The sequence below is a fragment of the Petaurus breviceps genome, unplaced genomic scaffold, assembly GCF_028583685.1.
Source record: "Petaurus breviceps papuanus isolate PSGF00001 unplaced genomic scaffold, PetGlider_PUasm1.0 220, whole genome shotgun sequence".
NCBI lineage: Eukaryota > Metazoa > Chordata > Mammalia > Diprotodontia > Petauridae > Petaurus > Petaurus breviceps.
In genome coordinates this window covers 24,484,411-24,502,747 of record NW_027185876.1, presented here as the reverse complement: position 1 = coordinate 24,502,747, position 18,337 = coordinate 24,484,411, and the positions used below count along the sequence as shown (strand labels likewise).

At 39.1% G+C, this 18,337-nt stretch overlaps 1 protein-coding gene across 1 annotated transcript in view; it reads right to left on the bottom strand.

Moving 5' to 3' along the window:
• LOC138166268 (dimethylaniline monooxygenase [N-oxide-forming] 2-like) overlaps positions 1 to 18,337 on the bottom strand; it is a 47,793-nt gene that overhangs the window by 6,162 nt on the left and 23,294 nt on the right. Inside the window, exons 3-6 of the mRNA XM_069094764.1 lie at positions 9,236 to 9,424; positions 4,913 to 5,075; positions 2,419 to 2,561; positions 2,090 to 2,289 (exon numbers count right to left, since the gene is read on the bottom strand). Coding sequence (XP_068950865.1) covers positions 2,090 to 2,289; positions 2,419 to 2,561; positions 4,913 to 5,075; positions 9,236 to 9,424 — 695 coding nt within the window. The remainder of the gene's footprint in view (positions 1 to 2,089; positions 2,290 to 2,418; positions 2,562 to 4,912; positions 5,076 to 9,235; positions 9,425 to 18,337) is intronic.

Below are 18,337 nucleotides of genomic sequence, written 5' to 3'. Positions count from 1 at the left end.
ATATATTATAATACAATATGATAAAATATTTCTATCATATATCATATCATGTGATATCTCCTATCCTATTCCGTCCTATCCTATCCCATCCTATCCCATCCCATCCCATCCCATCCCATCCCATCCCATCCCATCCCATCCCATCCCATCCCATCCCATCCTATCATATATCTTGAGGGAAATATGTATCAGTTCAAATATATCACCTGAAAGTGCTGAGGAAGAATGACAGTGTACACTCTTGATTATCAGTTTGGGAGTGACTAGACTGCTTATCGACTATTCTTCCTTCTGATGCCTACTTATTCATTATTTTGCTGTTTTGTAAAACCTCATCTGAGAGTCAGTAGGAAACAGGCACCATGAAAAAAGGTGTATCTGTCAATTTTGAAATTTGTTAGTCATTTACGTAAATGATCTACATAGAATGGAGAATGAAAACAAATGAAGATTTGTCTATGAATTCCAGATCCCATCCCTGTCTCCCACATCACTTGAGGACTTGTGGCTTTTGTTACTATCACTGCTTTCATGGTAGAACTTTTGGGAGTTATATCAGTTCCTAATGCCAGTAGCCAAGCTATGGGCTCATGGATATATTTGGGTAGAATAGATTGGTCAAATGTCTCCAAACTTTGACACCCGATGAAAGATTTCCAGGTTGCAAAAAGGAGATAAACATTTGGGGAATCATTGCTTTTTGGGTCTAGAAGGACCCTCAATGATCACTTTAGTCTACTCCCTCATTTTATAAACAGGGAAACTGAGGCCTTGAGAACTGAAATGACATGACCAAGACTACAAAGCTAATTAGTGGCAGAGCTAGCACTAGAGGCCATGTCTGCTTGACTCCTATGTCAATGTTCTTTCCATTTCTCATTTCCACACTGCCTCTAGTGATTTCTTGCATTTACAAGAATGATACAAGAATGATTAAAGAGTTAAGAGTATAGAGAAGATATCAGAAGTACTTTTCTCCTAAGCCATCCATGGGGAAAGCCCTTGTGTGAATAGGATCACAATGGCTGATGTTATTAATAATAATGTTATTGATTATTAATACTAACTAATGTTTATATAAAACTATGTAGAAAAATCTCAAAAGCACTTTTCTCCTACATCATCCATGGGGAAAGCCTCATGTGAACACAATCAAAATGGTTGATGTTATTACTATTAATAACATTATTAATTATAATAAGTAATTATAACTATCATTAATAGAATAATCATTAAATTGAGCATTTTGATATTATTACAAGTAGATTACATTTATACAGCACTTACTATGTGTCTAGTACTGTGCTAAGCATTTTTTTTGAGGGGGGAAGGCAAGGCAGTTGGGGTTAAGTGACTTGCCCAAGGTCACACAGCTAGTAAGTGTCAAGTGTCTGAGGCTGGATTTGAACTCAGGTCCCCCTGACTTCAGGGTCAGTTCTCTATTCACTGTGCTAAGCATTTTACAATTATTATCTCATTTGATTCTCACAACAACTCTTCAAGCTAAGTACTATTGTTTTCTCCATTTTATTTATGAGGAAACCAAGGCAAACAAAGATTAAATGACTTGCCTAGGGTCATGAAGAAAGAAGTGTTTGAGGCCTGATTTGAAATCTCTAGGCCTAGTGCTCCATCCACTGACCCACCTAGTTACCCCATGTTATTATTATTATAAGTCAAAATGTTATCTTTGATGAATGAATCTCGTCTGCATTCCCCAAAAGACTAAGAATCATCAAGCCTTAGGACTTCAGAGATTCTCTGTTCCAGTCTCTTATCCAACCCTCTCACTACAAGAACCTCCGCTATGTGAGAACCCCAGCAGATGAGCCTTTTGCCTCTGTTTGAACCCTTAGGGATAGAGTGCTCACCACCTCATTACCATTTCATTATTGACCAATCTGATTTTAAATAAAGTTCACTGCCCTATTGATAGTTCTTGGGCTCTGCAAGAAGCAGAAGCCTCTGGAGGTTATCATGATGGGAGAGGGTCACAGAAAGAAAGTTTCATTTTTGGGCTCTCTGTCCAACAGATATCAGTGCGTTTGACTGTCAGGGAACTTATAAAAGAAAGGCAAAATCACTCTACTTGTTTTCAGGTACCAGGCCATAGTTTTCATGGTCAAACCACCGATTCATCTGTGTCTCCATCATCCATTTCACAATCTTCCGTGGGAGGGTATTTCTGAGCATGGTCCTGAATCTGGTGTGGACCACCATGTCCCAAGGATAGCCATGGTCAGAAATTCGGCTCATGACCCATGAGCCATGCCTGGTGCTCATGAATACCTGAAAAGCAATACCAAGTAGGGCTGAACATAGGCCAGTTTGGTCTGTACCACTCAGGTGACAAATCCCAAATTAGGTTTTGCCTCCAGATTTTCACTGAGACAAATAGGGTTATCTAAAACATCACACCTGATCAGCCTTCCTACACAGCTCGGATGCAATATCTGAGGCTGAATTTCCAGACCCAATCACCAGAATTCTCTTTCCCTTGAATCCTTCTGGATTCTTGTATTGGCGGCTATGGAAATACTGGCCTTTAAACTTCTCAATACCTGTAATGGAAGGAAGAGAAAGGACATGAATTTCCTGGTAGGCCAATTAAAGTGATACCATCATTTTCTTGTAAACTGATTTCCATTTCTGTTGTGCCTTCTAGGTTCAATGCCCATTCTCCTGCCTTTGCTGTTCTTCAAGTTAAAGCATTAGCAATGCCAACTGGTAAATGCAAAGAGTTAATTAGCCCCAGAACCAATATTTGAGGTATGTTTGCCCTTTTGGATCTCAGAACTTTAACATCTGGCCTGGAGAACACAGGGTCAGAACTCATGAGTTTTACATTTTTACTAAGAATAAACAAATGTTCTTAATCAGAGGCAAAATCAAAACCTTGGTCTGAATTTTTGTTACACTCAGCCTGTTCTCAATTGGCCTGCTACTTAAGTTTATTTCTTAAAAATTTCAGAGCCCTTTCTAAAATGGGATCCCATTTAGTACAATATTCATATGGAATAGGAAATTGAGCAGATACCATTGTTATTCTCATTTTGCATGAGGGAAAAAAAATTCAGTAACAGAGAGGTCACATGATTAGCTCAAGATCATGCAGGAAACTAGTGACAAAGTGGTGAGGTCAGATGAGTTCCTTGAGGACAGGGATTGTCCAGAATTGTAGTGTGGTGGATAGAGAGCTGGCCTCAGGAAAGTCAGGACCCTGGGTTCAAGTTCTATTTCTAACACCTTCCTGGTGTATGATACTAATAAAATAAATTTTTGTTGTTCATTTTTTTTGTCTTGTCTAACTCTTCATGATACCATTTGGAGTTTTCTTGGCAAAGAACTGGACTGGTTTGCCATTTCCTTCTGCATTTCATTTTACAGATGAGGAAACTGAGGCAAACAGGGCAAAGCGACTTGCCCAGGGTCACACAGCTAGTAAGTGTCTGAGGCCAGATTTGAACTCAGAAATATGAGTCTTCCTGACTCCAGGTCCGGCACTATAGCTATTTACTGCATCATCTAATAGCTCCTATGCATCAGAGTAGAATCCTATAAAATATAGATTTCTTTGTTTGATGGTTACCCTCTGTTTCTCTTCAGAGAGTAGAAATAAGCTCCTTGAAGGCAGGCTTTCCATGAATTATATCTTTATAATTCCTTATACCTTTGCAGTTAATAGGTCATTAATATTTTAAATGTTTTTTTTGAATTTGAAAAGGTGAGTGAGACCACTTTAGATGATATTTTAATCATTTCCCTAGTAGCCCACAGGAATCCTAGGATCTGTTGGAAGGAAATGGTGGGAAGTAGTGATAGCCAGCTGCCAGTAGCAACTGTTTGCCATCTCTTTGGCATTTCATGATGTCACCATCAGTCCCTATTCCTCCTCCCTTCAGGAGTCTCTTTTTCTAGAAATTTGACCTCTTCTCAGCTTCAGTTAACATACTGTCTTGCATAGAGGTTGCCCTTTCTCCCTTCCCTTTTCTAAAGAACCCATTAGACTGTCAAGTATTCTTGTGTCTTTTGGGGGAGATGGAGAAAGGCTCAGGAAAACACATGGTTCAAAAGATAACCACATTCCAAAACTGATGTAGGAGAGGGATCTTAGAGCCTCTAGGGATGATTTTTGGGCCCTGGATAAAGCCTGCTGGTGAAATGTCTTACCACTTGATGACTCAGTGAAATCTGATGACCCAGACATTTCAGCTGAATTACATAAAGAGCTCATAGTGGTAAATCATTGAGTGGAAATCATTGAATTACACATAAAATCAAGCAGGCTGTAGGGATTTCAGTGGGTTGGAAAAATAAAATCCTTCTTTGTGTTTCTCCCCTTGAACAAAAAGGGGATTGGAACTTTCTTGTACCTTTTTCTACTTATCTCTAACTCCAACATGATTCCTGTAATGGCTAAGGGACAAAAGCTGCTGGTCTATATCCATGTCAAAGTTAAAAAACAAACAAACAAACCGCAAATAATAGGCTCCAGGGAAATATGTTTCTGTGATTAAGTACTTTCTCCAAGTACTTTCTCCTAGTACGTTCAGGACTCAGCAAGCAAATAGAAACAAAGCTAGAAAATTGAAAATGTTTTATATTATCTACATGAATCCCAATGATGCAGATGACAACCTGTGTACAAAAGAGAAATCCCATAAATAATATCCTAAGGAGTGGTCTGAAACATATAAAGATTAAGTGACTTGCTTAGGGTTCAACAGCTAACTTCACAGGTTTAACACTTCACAGGTAGGATTTGAATCAAGGACTTCTTTACACACTAGACACCATCCCATGCTACCTTTCACATCATGTCCAAAACAGCAGTGAGGTTTATGTCTTGCCCCAAACACAAACCATTTGCACATACATACTTGAAAAGAGTTTTAGAAAATCCATGGATCACCTGGAAATGAGTCTAGTGGCATGTTGGAGAGTATGTGATGACCACTGCAGACCATAACTGCATCAAAGGTAGCTGACTCCTCCTTCCCATTTCTCTCAGTAATAACATCCCATTTGCCAGTAGAAGAAAAGTTGTCGTGTTTTTTTACATTACGCACAGTAGTCTGGAATATACAGAAAAAAAAGTTCTGCTATTTGCCAGTTCTCTAGATTAGGGGTCAGCCAACTTAGGCCTGTGGCCTAATATGACCTGCAGCCTGTTTTTATATGGTCTATTGCCTGTTTTTGTATTCCACAAGCTAAGAATGGTTTTTGCGTTTAAAAATAAAGTTTATTGGGAGCCAAGATGGTAGAGTACAGGGGCAACCCAGCTGAACTCTCTCAAGATTTCCCTCCAAACAACTTTATAACTCCTCACATCAAATTTTGGAGCAGCAGAGCCAATAAAAGGTCAGAATGAGACATTTTTCCAACCTAAGATGATATAGGAAGTTGGCAAGATAGGTGTGTGACCCTAGGGCAGGATCTTGCCTGACTTGTGCCAGGAGCAGCAGTGGTAGGCCTTGGAGGTGCCGGAGAAAGTGGCAGATGTAGCAGTAGCGACAGTTTTGGAACTTTCAGGCCAGAGAAAGTGAGGGGGTCAGACAACTGGTCAGAAAATATTACAGGGGACCCTTTGCTGGCACTGGGTACAGCTGGTGATGGTTGGCAACTGTATTGCCCATACATAATTCTGGGTTGCAGTTCTAGGACAGAAAAGAGTGCATTTGATGGGTCACAAGGAAGCAGGGACCCTGGTCACAGTTTCAGAGGAAAGAGGAGTGCTAGTGCTTGTGACTGCAGAAGGCTAGGATCCTTTCCTGGATAGAGACCGGAGCACAGACCAGGAGAGCAGTGATCTCACCTCTCCCTGGAGCACACTCTCTTTGGAAGCACCAAAAATTTGCAGACCTCCAGAATTATCTATGAAAATAGCAGTATGAAAAAGTCTAAAAATTGAGACAATGCCTCCCGGCCCCCCCCCCCCCACTAACAGGTGAGCTGAGTACAAATTTAACATAAAGTTCAAAATGAAGAAATAGGCTGGAGGGGTGGAGCCAAGATGGCAGAGTAGAAACAAGACTTCCGCTTGGCTCCTGCTTCCACCTCCTCCAATACATGTAAAAGGGGACTCTGAACAAACTTTGGAGCTACAGAACCCACAAAATGACACAGAGAAGCTAACCTCCCTCTGAGGAAAGCCCGGCAGGCTGGCAGCAAGTGGCCAGCACAGCGCTCTGGGAGCCAAGCCCAGCACCACACCAAGGGTTTAGCCCCAGGGTGGGCCTGACCAGCTGCCTGCTGGAGGGACTCCAGATCACCAGCAGCTGTGGCTGTTTCCAGAATTATCAACACAAAGATGCGAAGAACAAAGTGAGAGGTCAGTGCTGTGAGTTCTTTGGGACCCAGTAGTTGGGAGTGCATTGACTTTTGCCCAAGGGGTGAGAAGCCGCTGAGGGCTGTGGCACAGCCTCTGCCATGTGGCAGCTTCAGCTCCTGGCCTGCAGAGTGTAGGGGGACCAAGCGACCAGTCTGAGGGGTAACTGCTCTTGCTTTAACCTGCTTGGATCAGGATTGCAGTCTAAGGTGGAGGTCCTGGGGTGTGTGACCAGATTGCCAGAGTGTGTGGAGGTTTCAGAGAAGGCACACAACTAATACCTCTGGCAGCTGAGAAAACCCCAGAATTTGGAATGAAGCTCCCCTGTCTGGTGGCAGAGTCCTACTGTGGCAAAAAGCCCAGGGGTCAAGTGACTGAGTGGCAAAATAAGAGGCAAAGGAAGCAAAGCAATACAACATTAGACTCCTATTTTGGCGACAAAAAGGAGCAAAGCATGGAACAGGAGGAAGACAGTGAAAGTCAGAACTCATGCACCAAAAGCTCCCAAGAAAAATATGAGCTGGTCACAGGCCATAGAGGACCTTAAGAAGCAGATAAGAGAAGTGGAGGAAAAATTGGGAAGAGAAATGAGAACCATGCAAGAAAATTACAAAATGAGAGTCAACAGCCTAACTGAGGAAAATCATACCTTAAAAAATAGACTGACTCAAATGGCAAAAGAGGCTCAAAAAGGCAATGAGGAGAAGAATGCCTTAAAAAGCTGAATTTGCCAGATGGAAAAAGAATCTCAAAAGTTCAATGATGAGAATCATTGCTTCAGAATTAGATTGGAGCAAATGGAAGCTAATGACTTTATGAGAAATCAAGATGCTGTTAAACAGATCCAAACAAATGAAAAAATAGAAGGCAATGTGAAATATCTCATGGGAAAAACCACTGACCTGGAAAATAGATCCAGGAGAGATAATTTAAAAATTATTGGACTACCTGAAAGCCATGATGAAAGAAAGAACCTAGAAATCATCCTCCAGGAAGTTCTCAAAGAAAACTGCCCTGATGTTTTAGAACCAGAGGGCAAGGTAGAGGTTGAAAGAATCCACCGATCACCTCCTGAAACAGATCCCAGAAAGAAAACTCCTAGGAATATTATAGCCAGGACCTGGAGTTCCCAGATCAAGGAGAAAATATTACAAGTAGCCAGGAAGAAACAATTTGAATATTGTGGAAACACAATCAGGATAACACAGCATCTGGCAGCTTCTACACTGAGGGATCAAAGGGCTTGGAATATGACATTCCAGAGGTCAAAGGAGCTGGGATTAAAATGAAGAATCACCTACCCAGCAAAACTGAATATCATGTTTCAGGGAAAAATATGGTCATTCAATGGAATAGAGGACTTTCAAGCATTCTTGATTAAAAAACCAGAGTTGAATAGAAAATTTGACATTCAGATACAAGAAGCAAGAGAAGTATGAGAAGGTAAACAGGGAAAAGAAATCATAAGGAACTTATTAAAGTTGAATTATTTACATTCCTACATGGAAAAATGATAATTGTAACTTATGAAACTTTTCTCAGTATGAGAATAGTTGAAGGTAATATAAATGTGTATATGTGTGTGTGTATACATATTTATGTCTATATAGGAGATTATATGGGCATATGAATACATATGTGAGTGTGTGTATGTATGTGTATAGGTATACATAGACAGAGGGTACAGGACCAATTGAATATGAAGGGATGATAATTAAAAGGTGTAATTGAGAGGTGAGAGAGGAATATAATGAGAGGAGATGGGGAGAGACAGAATGGGGTAAACTATCTCATATAGAAGAGGCAAGGGAAAACTGTTAAAAGGGAGGGGAAGAACAGGAAGGCAAAAGGACTCATTAGTCAACCTTACTCTCATTGAATTTGACTTAGGGAGGGAATGACATGCACACTAAGTTGTGTATCTCACCCTACATGAGAGTTTGGGGGAAGGGGATGAGAGGAGGGATGAAGTAATGACTTGTTCCTTTAAGAGATTGTATTCTGGTTAGAGACTGGTAATCGATCAACAGTGGCCACCCCTATGCTTGGTGTTATAGGCAAGGAGACTTAAAGAGCAAAAGTCAGGTAAGAATCCTGTTTAAATGAGCTTGAGAAAAAAAAATAAAATGACCCATTCATGTGATTTTTAAAATAGTTACCTTCAGTAGAAGTTGAGCTAAAATCTTTTGGTGTGAACATAGGTAGTAACATGAATAAGAATAGCTTAAACAAGAATAACATTTGTAGAGAAATTTACAGCTTCTCCATATATTTTCACATAATTTGCTCATTTGATGCTTGCAATCTCGTGAAGTAGATAGTACAAGCATTATTATCCCCATTTTAACAGATGAGGAAATTGAGCCCCAAGAAGGGAAATAACATAAAGTTGGCAAGTGAAGGAGAAAAGACTAGTCTTCTGAAACCAAGTCTTGCTCAAGACACCATATAATATTGTCTCCTACTATGGAAACTGGAATTAAATGAATGGCCTTACTGTTCATTTCCTTTTTTCCTCTCTCAGGATCCAGTCCTACTGTATCTCCTCAGCTCCTGTCCTGCATTGTCAACAGCCTTTCATTTTCAACTAGATGCTTTTCTTGCAAACTCAACATATTCAAAATGGAATTCATTATATTTTCTTCTAATTTTTGTATTTTTCTTGCAGTCATCAATATCCTACTAGACTTCCAGTTTTGCTACAGGAGAGATGAAATGAGTTCTCTATAGTTACATACCTACACAGTGACTAAACCAGGATTCATATCTGACATTTCTTATTCCTAGTTCAGTATTTTTTTCTTTTAACTCTGTTCTGTGCCCTCATAGCATCTTTAGTAGAGAACACAACTCTATTTAAATATGAACAGAACTTAAATATATAAGACTTTCCAATATATAGAGTACCTGAAACTGAATATATTTTAGGAGATCAAACTTTTGAGCAAAAATCCGGAAATATTCCAAGAGCTTAGTGTTGGGTAGGAAGTTTGGGAAATCATCAGGCATTGGGAAGTCACTGAAGCAGGACATTTCTTTGCAGGTATTGGTGACAACAGATTTATAGATACTGGCGCGGCCTTCCTCCACTTTTTCCTATAGACAAAAAAAATGAGTATTGATTAAAATAAATATCAAACATTCAAAATATTGATAAATTGTTTTAAATAATGGCGAACCACTATTATATAGCAATTTAGAGTCAGTGCAGCATTGTGATAGAATACTGAACATAACATCCATCTATCAGTCAAACGATAAGCATTTATTAAATGCCTTCTATGTTCCATGTACCATGCTAAGTGCTGGGGATAGAAAAAGAGACAAAAAGTCAGTCCCTGCCCTCAAGGAGCTTACACTTTACTGGGGTAGACAACTTGCAAACAAATAGATACAAAGAAAGCTTTATACAGGATAAATAGGAAATAATTATCAGAGGGAAAGCAGGGAGATCTGGGTCTGATTCTTGCCTCAAATAGCTATGTGGTCATGGAACAATCATGTAAACTCTCTGTACTCTAGTTTCCTAATCTCCAAAAGGGGATACTAATACTATAGTTATGACCTCATAGGGATTTTTCCTACCCATTTTTACAGATGAGGAAACTGAAGGACACAAAGCATTTAAGTGATTTATAGAATCATAGGATCATAGCCCTTTAGAGTCAAGGAAACCTTAGAGATCTTCCCATCTAATCCTTTCATTTTATATGTGCTCTTAGAAGCAGTAGGAAGAAATCAGGAGTCCTAGCTTCAAGTTCCATCTTCAGCACTTAACTATTTATGTGACCTGTTACCCAAGATTACACATCCAGAAGGTGGTACTAGACTTGAACCCAGGTATGCCAAATAACTCTGATAGTTCTTGAAAAAAAAAAATAAAACCTTCATGTCAACAAAAGAGACACCAAGACCCAAATAGTTTCCCTAATAGTCCCTACTCTAAAATGCAGTCTGCCAGAAGTTCATTGATTGTTATCAGAAAGGAAGGATATATATTTTAATTTTGATAGTATAATATTGACCATTTTATTTGACCATAGTTTCATTGCCTCTATGGATTGATTTTATTTACATTGTTGTAATTCTTGTGTATTTTGTTTTGACTCTGCTTTCTTTAGCCCAAAGCTCTTTTCATGACAACATGCAGTCCCCCTAGTTTTTACCAAAAAAGAAATGTGATTTGTTGGCCCAGGACTCCATGCTTGGTCCGTTATACTTCCTTCTACCTATAAGGAACCTGGGGGATACTGTTCATTTACAAATTAAAACTATTCTACATTCAGATGATAAAACAGCTATACTTCTAGATAATTTGATTTGTTATTGTTGTTCAATCATTTAGTTGTGGCTGACTTTTAGTGACCCCGTGTACCATAGCATGCCAGTTTCTTCTATCCTCCACTATCTCCCAAAGTCTGTTCAAGCTCATGTTTATTGCTTCTCTTACACTATCCATGTCATCTTCTACAACCCCCTTCCCTTTTACCATCAATCTTTCCCAGCATCAGGGGTTTCCCCAATGATTCCCATCTTCTTATTATATGGCCTAAGTATTTTAGTTTCCACTTCAGCCTTTGACATTCCAGTGAATAGTCTGAATTAATTTCTTTAAGTAATGATTGAGTTAACCTCCTTGCTATTTAAGGGACTCTCAAATATCTTCTCCAGCACCTCAATTCAAAAGCATCAATTCTGCACTGCTTAGCTTTCTTTTTAGTCCACCTCTTACTGCTATACATTGCTACTGAAAAAACACCATATCTTTTACTCTATGAACCTTTGTCAGCAAGGTGACATCTCTGCTTTTTTACTATGCTGCCCAGATTTGCTATGGCTTTCCTTCCAAGGACCAATTATCTTCTAATTTCATGGCTGCAGTCACCATCTTCAGTGAGCTTTGAGCCCAAGAATATAAACCCTGACACTCCTTCCATGTCTTCTCCTTATATTTGCCAGGATGTGAGGGGTCCTGTTGCCAAGATCTGTTTTTTTTTTTGGTCAAACTTTGTAATAGTAATGTAATTTAAAAATCCCCCTGTATTGGCTTGGTTTTTGGTTTGATTGTGTTAAAACCCAGAGCTTGTGAATCCCACTTGTGGGATGGACTTGTTGACATGAAAAGAGGGGGCTGAACTGGGAGGAGCTAGTGACGTAAATTTAGAGAGACACAAGAAAAGAGAGAGGCAGAAGAACTTTTTGGAAGCAGCACCTTGGAGGCAGAGAGAGACTGAGAGGATTGCTGAGGGCCACTTTGAATTGCCCAGGACTTTTGAGAGCTGCCACCTAGAGCTGCCAAGGACTGAGGAGACATGGCTGTTTTGCTGGTACTTTGTCTGTCTGTTTTGATGTTGTTTTGCCAGATTTTTCCACTGGTGAAAGACAGTCCTGTTGTTGCAGAGGGCTTGGAACCTTGCTGTTGATTCAGAAGCCCTGAAGAAGGATTTTCTTGTTGTATGTTTACAGAAATCCTGGAAGGGGGTTTTGCTAATGTTTTCAGGGGTCCTAGGACTGTTCTGCAGACAGAGAATGAATTAATGAAGACACTGACAATGTATCTTGTGGCCTTGCTAAGCTTTGTCTCCCCAGGAACAAAGATTGCTGAGAACTGGCCTGTGTCAAGATGAAGAAAGGACCTCTCTTTGGGTATTAAAAATGCTGTGCTTAAGCTGGTTGTAACTCTGGGGTAGATTCAATTGTAATCCAAGGGTGGGGAACTTTTGACTTTTTTGTGCTCTGTGATTAAACAAATGAATGTACTTTACTTATGATTGGAAACTAATCTCCATTTGAGAAGAGGGGCTTTGTGATGGACTAAATGAATATACAGCCTAGGGGTGGAGTAGTACTTAGAAGAGGGTCTTTGGGATTGACTAAATGAATTATAATGTCCAGGGGTGGGGTAGTACTTGGAGATTATTGAATCACACTTAGTAAATGCTTTATTTTGAATGATGTTATATTTTGATCTTCTCTGTTCTTAATTTTTCATGAAATAAAATGGAGAGCACCTATGCTGGTATTTTGAACCTTGGGAAGTTGCCTTTGCTTGGCATTACAAACTTCAAGCCAGCTTTTACACTCTCCTCTTTTACCCTCATCAGAGGCTTCTTAATGCTTCTTTACTTTCTGCCATTAGAGTCATCTGCCTCTAATATTTTATATTTCTCTTGGCACCCTTAATTCTAGCTTCTGATTTATCTAGCCTGGAATTTTGTATCATGTACTTTGCATATAAGTTAAATAAATAAGGTGACTATATACAGCCTTATCATATTCCTTTTTTAAAAATTAAACCAACCAGTTGTTCCATGTTCAGTTCTAACTTTTGTTTCTTAGCTTATATATAGGTTCCTGAGGAGACAATTAAGATGATTTGATGCTCCTGTCTCTTTGAGGACTTGCCTCATTTTGTTGTGATCCACACAAAGACTTTAGTGTAGTCAACGAGGTAGAGTTTATTAATTGCTCTTTAAGATTGAGATATAAACTAATCTTTTCCAATCCAGTAGCCACTGTTGAGTTTTCCAAATTTGCTGAAATATTGAGTACAGCCTTTAACAGCATCATCTTTTAGGATTTTAAATAGCTCACCTGGAATACCATCACTTCCACTAGCCTTTGTTAGCAATGCTTCCTAAGTCCCTCTTGCCTTCATTCTCCTGCATGTCCAACTCTAGATCAGTAACCACACCATCATGGTCAGCAGTGATGTTAAGACCTTTCTTGTATGGTCCTTTTGTGTATCGTTGCCACCTCTTAATCTCTTCTGCTTCTGTTAAGTCTCTAGGCTTTACCTGTTATGTTACAAGGAACAATTTGTTTAAAAATAGCTTGATAGGGGCGTCCAGGTAGCACAGCGAGTAAGAGCACTGGCTCCAGTGTCGGGATCACCTGGGGATAGAATCCCGGGCTCAGACACTTAGCACCCACCCAGAAACACCTGGCCATGTAACCTTGAGCAAGTTACTTAACCCCAATTGCTTAAGGGTGGCCAGGTGGCTCAGTGAGTGAGAGCACTGGCTGCAGTGTCGGGATGCCCTGGGGATCAAATCTGGGCTCAGATACTCAGCACCACACCCAGAAATAACTGGCTGTGTAATCTTGAGCAAGTTACTAAACACAGATTGCTTAAAAAAATAGCTTGATAAGACCTCTAGAATTTATGTTCTTCTAGGATACACTTAGGGAACCCAACATCACTTTTGCATCATAACAGGGCATTGCACAAGGACTTTTAAGACTTTGGACTTTTCCTGGTCTCTGTAAGGAAAGCAATCACTTGTCTATTTATTCAGTAATTTGTAATGAGTGACTGGCCAATAGTGCCTGATCCTTAAAGTATATGCTTGTTACTATCTTGGTTTCAATCCAATCCCGAGGAACTCTGGGGAGGCTTCTTTAGGCCATGAAGAATAGAAGGGCTGGTGATATTCCATAATGTAGAGTTTTCTGCTTGGCTTTGGAGCTGAAAGGACCAATAAAAACACTCAAATTGAATCTGACTATGAAAGGATTGCCCTTATAATGCCTCTCTCTTCCTTGGAGACTTTTTAGTGAGGACAGTTAAAAGTTACCAGCTGAGACAGGCTGTCTCATCTCCCGCCAAGCCATTATGTGTCCTTGAGTGTGACACTTTTGTGAGTATGTGAGCATGTTTATTTTTTTCCTGATTTTAGGTGATGAATGATTATCTAAAGACAGGGTCCCCTTGGTGACAAAAATTGGTAGTAGCAACATCTGGTGAAGACTCAGTCCTGTGGAGTGATCTGTTTGACCTGGTAACTGAGATACTGAATCTTTCAAAGTACTAACCTTGCTGTGTAAGGGATCAGTATGTCTACACCAAGAAATGAAGTAGGAGGGGACTCTGTGAAAGGAGAAAAGGACTCCCAGTCTCAGTAGATACCCCTTGGCCACACATATTCCTTAAATGGATGGGGGCCTCACTTATTTTGGACTTAAGTTTGAACTTCCTCATTCCATGTACCAGATATGTACATAGGGGATAGGATCAACCTAATATTTTCTTGGGGGGGGTATTGTTTGTATTTCTGTCCTTGCTATAATTTTTAAGTAAATATCCCTTTTTAAAAGCCAGTCAATGTCAACTGGGTAATCAATATTGGGAGCTCATGAGTAATACTATTAGAATATCACAAGCCCCTAGGTTTACTCCTAGGACTCTGAAGGGAGCAGTAGTCATTGCCCTCTAGGGACTCAATCTGCCATTTCTAGTGGGAGTTGGGGAAAGTTATACTAGAGGAGATGCTACACAATCATCAGTTTTCTATTAAACACTTGCTTTGTGCCAGGCACTGTGATAGGTATTAGTGATATATGTAAAATGCTTTGAAAATTTATCTACTCTGTCTGTCTATCCATCCTTCTCTCCATTCATCTCTGTCTCTCTCTGTCTCTGTCTCTCTCTCTTCTCTCTCTCTCTTCTTCCCTCTCTCCTCTTTCCCTCCCCCCTCTGTATGTTTGTTTGTCTATCATCTACTTAAAATTGAAGGTAATCTCATAGGGAAAGCAATATCAGTGGTGATGTTGGGGAAACTGGGGAAGGTATTCTGCAGAATGTGGGATTTGATATTCAAGGTAAGCCAGGAACTTTAGGAGGTGAAGGTGAAGGGGAGAGGGGAGAGCATTGCAGGCATGGGGGATACCTAGTGAAAAATCACAGAGTGGAAAGTGTGTTTTGTGCAAAAAACAGCAATAAGGCCAATATCTCGGGATTATAAAGTATGTGGAAGGGGGGAGTGCAAAAAGATTACCAAGTAGGAAGGGGCAAAATTTTGAAAGACTTTAAAAATAAAAAAAAAATAACTTAAAAAAAGTCAAGTAGACAATTTTGTATTTGATATTGGAGGTAAGCTTAGACCCAAGCTCTAAAAAAATCACTTTGACAGCTGAGTGGAGGATGGATTGGATTACAGAGAAAGTTGAAGTAGGGAAATCATTCATAAGGTTATTGCAACAGTCCATGTGTGACATAATAAAAACTTATACTAAGGTTGAAGCAGTGTGAGTAGATAGAAGAGAACATGTAGGGGAGATATCGTAAAGGTAGAAATAATACTTAGTAACAGATTGTCCATGTGGGTGAGTGAGAATGAGAAGTCAAGGATGATACTGTTATTTTGAGCCAAGGGTGACTAGGAGAATGGTGATAGCCTACATAGTAATAGAGAAGTTCAGAAGAGGGGACGGTTTAATTTTTGTTGTTTAGTCATTTTGTCATGTCCTACTCTTTGTGACCCCATTTGGAATTTTCTTGGCAAAGACATTGGAGTGATTTACCATTTCCTTCTCTAGCTCATTTTACAGATGAGGAAAGTGAGGCAAACAAGGTTAAGTGACTTGCCCAGGGTCACACAGTCAGTAAGTATCTGAGGCCGAATTTGAACTCACAAAGATAAGTCTTCCTGGCTCTAAGTCTGGCACTCTATCTGCTGCACCATCTTATATAAATATGTGTTTGTGTGCATGTGTTTCTTATATGGTGTCTATTATATCCATCCAAAGGCCAAGGTCCTTAAAATCTCTCAAGTTAATTAAGGAATTCTTTCCAGACTTTTGATTTGGTGTCTTTGAAGACTTCTTTAATGTTTCCTATACCTTCTTTATACACTATGATTACCCCTAGACCTCCTATGACATTGTAGAGCTGAATTGGCAGGCAGTTCATACCCTGAACAAAAGGAGGAAGCTGGGAAGTCATACTTGAGGACTCATTCTCAACTCCAAACTGCACAGAAGATAATTGCCTTGGAGATGCACATCCTAGGTCCATTGGAAACAGTATCCTTCTAGGAATCTCATTTGGATGCATGAAATCTTCCTGATTTCCCCTCATTTGGATACTGGCTTACTATATAATCACTCATTTGGAGAGCCATTTATCTTCAAACATGGGAATTAAAATGCAAAGGCGAACTTGATCAAATCTTTTGTTCATTTTAAAAGGAAAAAAAATCCCACAAACCTAGAAAATAACACTATTTTACTCAGATAATTAATCAGCGGCGCATTTTGTAAGCCCCTTCTATTTGCCAGGCATTGTACTATAGAGAACAAAACAATTAGTACTATTAAGTCCCTTACATTTAAATGGGGGATGTAATCCAGCCTCAGACTAGTACTAGCTATGTGATCCTGGGTTAGTCACTTAACTTCTATCTGCCTCAGGATCGTCATCTGTAAAACAGGGATAATAATATATCCAGGGTTGTTGGGAAGATAAAATGAGATAATATTTGTAAAATGCTTTGTGAACCTCAAAGCACTATATAAACACTATCATCATCATTTTCATTATTATTATCATTATGTTATGTGATTTCAAAATAAAAATGCATGTAAATACAGATATGAAATTCCACGTGAACAGACATTCTTTCAAGAAGCCATTTTTTTTTTTAAAGCAATTGGGGTTAAATAACTTGCTCAATGTTACACGGCCAGATTTTTTGTGTGGGTGTTAAGTATCTGAGGCCGGAACCAATCCCAGGTCCTCCCGAATCCAGGGCCAGTGCTCTTACTCACTGTGCCACCTAGATGCCCCAAGAAGTCATATTTTTAAAGGGAGAATAATTTAAAAAATATATTCTGAACTTAAACACCAAATAAAATGGGTATTTTCATATAGAAAGTAGGAAAGAAAAAGAATATTGTACATAAAGTTAAATCTCTATTACATAGTTAGCTTTTCTTTTAAAATGCATAATGAATTCAATGTGTAACTTTTAAAGCTGTCTGCTCATTTGTGTTTTCTTCTGGCCTTCATTTTTTTTCCTCTTTTGTGCATTTTAAAAAATGAGGCATTATCATTTTTGACTCATCATAGTAAGTGGAATGGGGGAGGTGGTGAAGGAAGGAGGAATAAGGAAAGGTTGCCCACAAGATTACAATGACCTCATTTGGGCAATTCTTTTCACACTTGAGGAAGTCTTCAAAGAACCATGAAACTTGTTCTTACTATCAAACATTCACCATGGAGTTAAAGCCTTATCTTTTCTTATGATTTAAATCTAATACTGACTGTGAACAATCTAAATTATTTTAGAGCAGAAGTTTTAACCTGGGGTCTGTGAACTTGTTTTTTAAAAAAATATTTTTATAATCATATATCAGCATAATTGTCTTCTTTTGCAATCCTATATACTTCATTCTTAAAAGTGATTCCCCAGAATGCTCAAGTATTCCATGACTCAAAAGGTTAAGTATCCCTCTTCTAGATAAAGCTGTTCAGTTATTGAGATGGGGTGATCTATGTGCATATAGATTTTTGAAAATAAATCTGTTATTGTTGAATCATGTCAGTTGTGCTTAACTATTCACAACACCATTTTGGGGGTTTTCTTGGCAAAAATCCTGGAGTGGTTTGTTATCTCCTTCTCCAGCTCATTTTGCAGATAAGGAAACTGAGGCAAACAGGGTCCAGTGACTTGTTGAGGGTCACACAGTTATTAAGTGTCTGAGGACAGATTTGAACTCATGAAGTTGTCTTCATGCTTCCAAGTCCAGTGTTCTATCCACTAGTTTATTTGCCCTCAAGTAAATCCAGGAACAGATCTATGAAGACAGAACAATATGTACACTGTCACATATGGTCTTGGTATGGATTATTTTTTGTTGGACTGCTTCTTTGTTGCAAGGAGAATTCAATCTTGTTGAGTAGAAAGTGGGACATAATTATGATGTACAGACGAAAGGCATCATTAAAGTATATTTCGAAAGAAGGCATGACTAAAATGTATTTCTAAAGAAGTAAGCCTGATAAGTCCAACACTTCTCTCCTTCCACTGCAAGGATGGTTCACATTATTTGAACCTCATGATTTGATACACCAGTTCACAAGCTTTCCCAAGAGGACTTGTCAAAACTAGAAGAATGTTGACTCACTAATTTTTTTAATCTTTTTTTTTTTTGTTAATTTGTTTCCTTTTAGTTTACAGGATTCAATCCCACAATTCCTTGAGTTTCACATTTTGTCCCCTTCCCTTC